Source organism: Dipteris shenzhenensis, chromosome 33 (assembly GCF_047967505.1).
Source record: "Dipteris shenzhenensis isolate YYH24624 ecotype China chromosome 33, Dip_SZ_1.0, whole genome shotgun sequence".
Classification (NCBI taxonomy): domain Eukaryota; kingdom Viridiplantae; phylum Streptophyta; class Polypodiopsida; order Gleicheniales; family Dipteridaceae; genus Dipteris; species Dipteris shenzhenensis.
In genome coordinates, this window is record NC_141628.1 from 33,150,145 (window position 1) to 33,158,253 (window position 8,109).

At 44.2% G+C, this 8,109-nt stretch overlaps 1 protein-coding gene across 3 annotated transcripts in view; it reads right to left on the reverse strand.

The window, feature by feature from the left end:
• Window positions 1-7,636, reverse strand: part of LOC147879996 (uncharacterized) — a 49,668-nt gene extending 42,032 nt beyond the window's left edge. Inside the window, exons 1-3 of one of the 3 annotated variants that reach the window (XM_087371367.1) lie at window positions 7,327-7,636; window positions 6,778-7,135; window positions 3,174-3,306 (exon numbers count right to left, since the gene is read on the reverse strand). In XM_087371367.1, the coding sequence (XP_087227493.1) occupies window positions 3,174-3,306; window positions 6,778-7,102 (458 nt within the window). In that variant the 5' untranslated portion in view covers window positions 7,103-7,135; window positions 7,327-7,636. The remainder of the gene's footprint in view (window positions 1-3,173; window positions 3,307-6,777; window positions 7,136-7,326) is intronic. The other 2 variants (XM_087371366.1, XM_087371365.1) reach the window with 2 other exon arrangements.
• Between the last annotated feature and the right edge of the window lie 473 nt (window positions 7,637-8,109).

An 8,109-nucleotide genomic window follows, 5' to 3' on the forward strand; every position in this document is an offset into this window, starting at 1 on the left:
CACTAACGTAAGTTCTCAAGAAGTGTAGCTTGAAGGCAAGGACCTTGTTGAAGGATGACCTTGATTCATTGCTCAGAGAAATTAGCTTCGGTGTTTGAAGGATTGTACCCAAGCGAGAGGCTCAGGTTCAGGCAGTGACCTAAAGGATTATACCCAGGTGAGAGGCTCAGCTTCAAACAAGTGTACAACAATCTAAACTCTTTCCCTCTTTCAGTTCATTATCATGGCCAATTGATATCATCCCAAATTTTGGCGAGACGGACAAGCTCAATGGGACCAACTACCCATTGTGGAAAATGAAGGTTCAGAGCTACTTGGTGTTGCCATGGGGACAGAGCTGTTGCCTCATCCCCCGTAACTACTCTAACCACATCAACCTCAACGGCGGTGACAACGCCAATGGACCTTGTATTAGTGAAAGCATGGCAAATCCAGGATGCGGAAGCCCTGCTATCATTGTGGGTACGACGACGGATATGGTGTTGCCTCATATTAAGCATGGCAAACTCTTCTTTCGAGACTTGGACAACATTGATGGATATGTATAAGCTAAAAAATGAGACGAGAATCTTGGACCTCAAGACGGAGCTGTATAGTATGAGGATAGATGAAGGGGAATCAGTACAGGAACACATCATCAAGATGAAGGTGGTGCGGGATCAGCTTGCGGCAGTTGGTCAAAGGATGAGCTCGACCATGATGGCAAGGTTGTTTTGCTGGGAATGCTCCCCTGGAGCTGTAGTAGTTTTGTGACTACGAGACTGCAAGGCAGAGGGCGGCACCGGTGACTTTCAAGGAGCTGGTTCCATTGCTGCAGTTGCAAGAAGGTCGGGAAAAGAAGTTCGATGGTACGGATAAGGATGACAAGGCTGTAATAGCTCAGGACAGGAGAAAAGGCAAGGGCGAGGGTAAGCCTGGCAAAGGCAAGCCCAAATCTGACGACGGAGCGGACTCTTTAGATGAAGACAACAACAAGAAGAGAAAGAAAGAAAATAAGTGCTACTGCGATGAGCCATTGCATTTTGTCAAGGATTGCAAAAATAAGAAGGCTGATCAGAAGAAGAAGAGTGCCAGCAAAGTCAAACGGTTCAACTCAGCTAGTGGTGACAGAGAAACTTTTCTTGGGGGCTACTCCGAGTGCTGCTAAGATTAGGTATGTAGACCTCGGCATTACTGTCAGAATGTCAAACATTGAGGATTGGTCAAAAAAGGAGTCAGGATTCTTTGTGAAGCTGATAAACTGTGACGAGTGCCTGGAGTTATCTGGCTGCTTGGCTGGAGTTACTGCAATAGAGGGGGATTCTTCGACAGGACCTGAGAACTCAGGGTCAGATGGAGGGTGTGGGGGGACAACAGTATAGAACACAGTTACGCTGAAACGCGTTTCAGAGCCCAGCCAGGCCTGAAACGCCGTTTCAGAGAAGCGCCGTTTTCTGAAACGCGTTTCAGGGTCTGAAACGTTTCAGGACCCTGAAACGGCTGGCTGAAACGTTTCAGCCAGTCTGAAACGCGTTTCAGAGCCCTGAAACGTGCCGTTTTAGACAACACAGGCTGCTAGGTCTCCAAAATCACATTTTTTGTCTTTTTGCTTTTGATTTTGGTCTCCAGGCTCCTTCCACTCCTTCAGCCTCATACTCTCTCCATCCTCAAGGTTTTCCAGCCCTCCTTCAGCCCCATTCACTCCTTTCCTCTCCTTTCTCTCCTGCAGCCTGCTTCAGCCCTCCATCATCATCTACTCCCCTCCCTTGCTGACGTGGCGTTTCCCCGTTTCAGCCCTCGCAGAAATCCCGAAACGTTTCCGTTTCCGTCTCCGTTCCCCGTTTCCCCGTTTCCGTTTCCCCTAACTATGGTATAGAACCATAGTTGGAGCTTCACGGTCCAGGTAATCTGGATTTATGCCTTGAATATGGTGTCTTGGGTATGTTCTTTGGTTGCAAACCTAGGTAGATGCAGGATGGGTTGAAACAGACCCCAAGAGCTTGGTGCTAGGAGGACTTCAGGCTGTTCACCCATCATGACGGGGACAGTTGGAGGATGCTGGTACCTAGAGTGCTTGAGTTCGGAGACAGGTTCTTGACTGAAGGTAAACTGGTATGCGAAAGCGGAACCGGACCTAGCAGAACAGAAACCAGCAGTTCCAGATATCTCGTTGTCACTTCAAACAGCATCCCATTCAGTGGACTATTTTGAGGGGCTCCTGTTGGAGGTCAACATCTCCTGATGTCACCTTGGTGAGTGAGGGCCTTGCTTGTGGGTATGCCTGCCCAGAGGGAGACTAGGCAAGGTTGAGAGAGGGCCTATGTTGTGGGTGTCACTGCCCCCGTGAGGGTAGACTAGGGTAGGGCTGACTGTAGGGTTGTGTGGCTATCCGAGGCTTCTTGCTGGTCCATATGCTGCCACGATAGCTATGGAGAATCCTAAGAGGGGCATGGGGTCTGTACAGCGATGTTGAGGGCTCCATCTGGCCTCTTTTGCTGCCACGTGAGTCGTGACAGCTCCTAGAGGCGCCTGGGGTTGCAGGTCAGATTCCTGCTGATCAGGGCAGGTTGGAGGCAGTGTGGCCATCTATGGAGTAGCATGTGGTCAGCTACCCAGGGCTGCTGCTGGCCCTCAGGCCGGGCTGTGTGGAGCAGGGGCCCAGGCCCATGTAGGGCTGCTAGGCAGCTCCTTTTGTAGAGCACAGGGCCCCTGCTGTTGGTCGGCCCACATAGCAGGCTGTTGGAACTAAGGTCCATCATGTATTACATGGTATCCCTGATTTAAAAATGAAAGCCGTAAAGATTCTTTTATGGCCAACGAATGCCTCTGCTTCACCACAGAAGTAAACATCACTGATACTTTTGATCTCTTGCATTCAATCTTTTCATTAGATAATGAAAAGTAACTTCACATCTTGATGATTCATACCGCAAAAACCTTTAGTGGATTCCACAACCACTATGCAGAAAGCAGAATGCAATGTTCTACAGTACTATTCCCATAGATCTCTTAGTGTCATTGTATAATAGGCATCACAAAAGAGGGTCATTAAATTAGCAGATTGAAAATTCCATGTAAACCTAGTTAATGGCATTAGTACTATTGCCAGCTGGCCTGTGTTGCGTATAGGCTTGTTAATCTAGATACATACTTCTTGAAATTTTTGAGGAAAGGCAAGGTAAAAGGTCACTCACACATAATCTGGCCTGAACACAGGGTTGTAGACAAACTTGATTTTCTCCGGGTCCACATTAGTTCCTCTCAAATGGTGAACAATATCCTCTTTCAATACAAATCGGGGTAGAGAAGAGATTTTCAGAACACTCCCTGCAAAAATCTCCATCAACATAACAAAGGATTAGACATCAACTGTTCATTCTACAACTATTTCAAAACCATAGCAAAGGCATCAATAATGCTTTCAATTACACTAGACACACAGTTTCCTCAACTTGAATTAATGAAATTACATACTGCAAGATAAGCTTCCCTCCAGAGTCCTAAAATTCCATATCGTAAAACAATGCAAAGCAAAAAAATCACCTTTTTGTAATAAAATGAATTTACAAATCCATATTAAAAAACTGCAAGCAGACAACATGCATGGGGGAAAAAAAGCAGGCAGATCACCATTAGACCATGCCTCCAAATATTTCCCCTAAAACCATAAAACCATGCCTGCAAATATTTGCACTATGCCTGCAGACATTAGAGTTAGCCATCAACTGTTTCAATGTGACTATTTATGGCCTCCCAGTCAGTTTGCTTGTCAACAATTGGTTTCCAATACTTAGACATGCCTTTCCTTCAATTAAAAGGATGCAATTACTTATGTATCCAAGCCTCTGAAAAGGTCCTGAATTTTTTTTTCGCTTTTGATGCTGTAAAGCTGAAAGGCGTTTTGCCTTTTTCCTAGCAAACTGGAACTCCATATACCAAAGACAGCATTGGAACCTATATATACCTAGATGAATCCAAGAACATTCCCAAACTCATCCTCTAAAAACACAACATAGTGCAGTGTCAATCTCATGATAGTCACTCACAAGGTTGAAAACCATAAACTCCATCATGCATAGCAGGGACTAGCTACTATGACATCCCCACTGACGTCATCAGCACCCAACAGTGGCTATAGACCATAGTATAAAAATATGCTCTCACACATACAAATCCACACACCCACACATACTTGAGCATCCATTTATACAAAGTCTTCATACTAAGTTTCTGTCGGCACTCGGGAGGTGAAGGGCAGACTCAGCCATGACGAAGGCTAGCACTAAAGGAGAAGGCTAATCAAAAGGTAGTCCAAAATCTCTTCATTCAAGCTACAACTTCTTGTGAAGTCTAAACGTTTTCATTTTAGTCTCTCCCCAACGAGCATCTAAATCTAAATCTAGCTGATAGGGCAACGCACCATTTAAGATAGAAAGAATTATCCCAATACCAGCATTGGAACCAATGACCAACAGAAATTTACAAAGCACATTAAATGTTTCCATTTCAACATTCCATCCCTATGTGGGCACAATGACAAAAATTCATCAGAAACTGGGTCCCTTGGCTAAAACTGCTTCGCTTTTACCATTAAGCATGACTTTACGGCGCTCTATGTCTTTCTACGTAATCACAATCGCCCACTTTAAAGAGATCGATAGGAGGATGAGTTGTATCTTCAAAGGATGAGTTTGGGCATGTTACTGCATTCATCTATAAGTGCGTGTGCGCACCCCCTCCGTCCCCCCCCCTCCCCCACACACACACACACATATATAGATGAATGCAGTAAAACATGTCCCTTTGAAGATACAACAAATAGTGCAGTTTCAATCTCATGACAGTCATTCAAAAGATCGAAAACCATAAACTCTATGACCCATTGCAGGGATTAGCTATGATGACATCCCCACCGATGTCATCAACTTTCAATGATGAGTGTATCATCATAGTATAAACATATGCTCTCACACATTCATATCAACACACTCACACAATCTTGAGCATCCATTTATTCAAAGGTTTTCATACTGAGCTTCTGTTGGCAGTTCAGAGTGACGGGCAGGCTCAGCCGTGACAAAGGCTAGCACTAAAGGGGAAGGAAAATATGCTCTTGTACAAAAATATTTCCTTTTTTTTATTAGAGTTGTATTCGTATGCTCGACTTGTATTAAATTTGCAAACCATATAGTAGACTTGTATCAAAATTGATTAAGCTATTCCTTCTCTTTGTGAATTATGCTATTCATTTTTAAAATGTATTTACGCTTAAGATGTGTATAGCTTTTATTATAGATGTGCTATATTTGATTTGCAATGTACTTGAAGTGCAAATAATCATGTGACTTGATAAGAAGGTTGATGCTATTACTCTCAACAAAGTTTTTAAAGACAAGAATTTTTGTGCTATTTTATGTTCAGCTAATACAAGAATAAATTGTATAACAGGTACTTACCATGGGGGGAAAGAAAAAAGTTCAAGTTTTGGGGGAAAATACCAAAATGAGGTCTTTTTTATTACCTTACATGTCAATGGGCACTAATGCAAACTCAATCACGACAGCAATAATTCTTTCATTCAAGCTACAATTGCTTGTAAAGATTTTAGTATTTCATTTTACTCTCTCCTAAATGAGCATTCTCAACAAAAGATTTGGAAATCACAGCTGATAGGGTAATGCGCCTTTTAAGATACAAAGACTTTTTCACAATATCAGCAGGCCAGAACATGGATGGAAACTTGACTAGTGTCTGCAAAACATGTATTTGGATGAACCTAGGACCTGTTAGAGATCAACATCTCCTAATGTCACTAAGAGAGAGGGCCTTGTTTGTGGGTGTGCCCACCCAGTGAGTGAGGCTATAGGCCCCCCTCAGCCCTCTTATCATCATCTTGTGCAACAGCATTGCCAGCTCAGTTGAGCAGTTCTGGAGCAGCTTTGCCTGCCTTGTAGAGGAGTGCTAGGGGAGCCTGCCTTGTAGAGGAGTGCTAGGGGAGAGTTGTGGAGCAGTTCATCCAATCCTCTCTGTGCCTCCCGTGTTCGTGGTTGTTGAGCTGTTTGTCTGAGCTCTAGAGCAGCCCATTGGTTCCGAGGCTTTCCCCCAGTTGTAGCGGGGTTTTCTCCAGAGATCCTCCTTTCTCTCCTTCTCAATTGTGTGAGGCGTGCTATCTCTCTCTCTCCCGTTCATTTCCGCTGCACTTCTCACAAACATGCCCAAAACACACATGTGTTTTTGTCTCGATATGTATGAGTAAGAGAATATGTTTATACTATGGTCTACACCCATCACTAGGAGGGGATGTCATAGTAGCTAGTCCATGCTATGCTCGATAGAGTTTGTGCTTTTCAACTTTGTGAGTGATCATCATGAGATTCTATTTCTTGTGTTTTTAGAGGATGAGTCTTATTATTCTTTCTTAATGGCCTCTAGGGAAATTGCCCTTCAACCACAAGATGCATATGCTCTCTCCCCGAAGTCCAATGCAGAATCCAAAGGCAATGCAGACGATTAATCCAGCATGGGAATTAACGTGTATCTCTAAGCTCTCACCGAGCGACGGGCCAAAAGCAATGCCAATGCAAAAATGTGTCCGCTTAATTTAAACCACTCAGCACAACTTGAACGAGTAACCATTCTGATGCAATATGAACTCCAACCCCTGTTCGCGATTACAAAATTGTTATTAAGCACAATTCCGAAATTTCTTTTACATTCGTTTTAGTTAACCAGTATTACACATGTGATTTCTATTCTTGGCACGAAGACGTGCATTGCACCAAAAAAGACTTGCCGTACCGGGAGAGAAAGCACCCACGCCGGTGAGGGCATTTCCGTAACTGGGTTGGAAAAGCGACAGATAATCCGTTCCAGGAGGGGCTGAAGGACTACCAGCAGATTGTCTAAGGGGGGGTGGAGACAAACTCTGGTTCTGGCGGGGGATCTGAGGGGAAGGGTAAGGGCTAGGTGGGTTGATGGGTTGAGGACGGGGGGAGTCATCAGTATTGGTATCAGTGGGGGGGGAGGCCTGAGAGGAAAGGAATTTAGGCTGGAGGGCTGGGGTAAGCGTCCTGGTGGGAGTGACGAAGCTATGGCGGGAGCGAGAAGCTGTGATTCTCCGCATCTTCTTCACCACAAGACTCCCAACGTCCAAGACCTGCAAGGCATTCACAAATTTCACGAGTGCTGCTGCTGAAAATTCCTACACCTGCAAAGCAGAGATGTTGCTTCACAAACAAAATGGTGCTACTGGTTGTGCTCTGCTGAAACACTCCCTACTTTCAAGAACTGCAAAACATAGATTTTCAGAGATGTTGCTCACAAACTTAAGGTCACAATGGTGCTTACCTGGTTGTGTTGCTGAAACTCCCAACTTTCAAGTCCTGCAAAATGGAGATTTCAAGAGATTTTGCCCACAAACTTAATGGTGCTCCTGGTTATGCTGCCTAATCTCCCAACTTCCAAAACCTGCAAAACAGAGATTTTGTCACAAATTTCAGCTCCACCCTCCTCCCATTTGTCCTACGTGGCCATCCTTATCATTTCCCCTTGCAGGCGTGGCCGTTCTTCTCCGTCCTACGTGGCTCTCCCCATCTTTACACGTGGCAGCCCATCCGTACCTTGCATGGCTTTCCACCATTTCCCACCTCATTGGTGTGTGTGATTGGGTATTATACCTTTTGGGTGTTGTGAACTCCACAAGGTGTTTTTACTGGCATAAGAAGAGTGTGGTCCCCAAATAGAGTAGCCACATGCCTATAGTGCATTCGCATGTTTGCCATTTCAAAAAGAAACAAGTGGTGCAACCACATGTATGTGTGTCTTGGTACAGGTCGTAGAAGTCACACAGAGTCACAATTTGAGAATGTGGCATTAAGGGCTTTTACAACGCATAACGAAATCTTTCAACACTTTACATGGCTATATTTGTGAGTTTTGAAAAGCTAATTCCAAATAAATCTAAAACTTAATGAATGATTTGAGTTTTTCACATCCTTTCTATCATAAAACATCACCTTGTACATTGTGACATCCATTGTAAAAGGAATTCCATGAGTAGATTAGGAAGCACTAACCTACCACCATCCAAATTATATTAGGACATTTTGTGTTCAAATGAGCAAGAAGTCC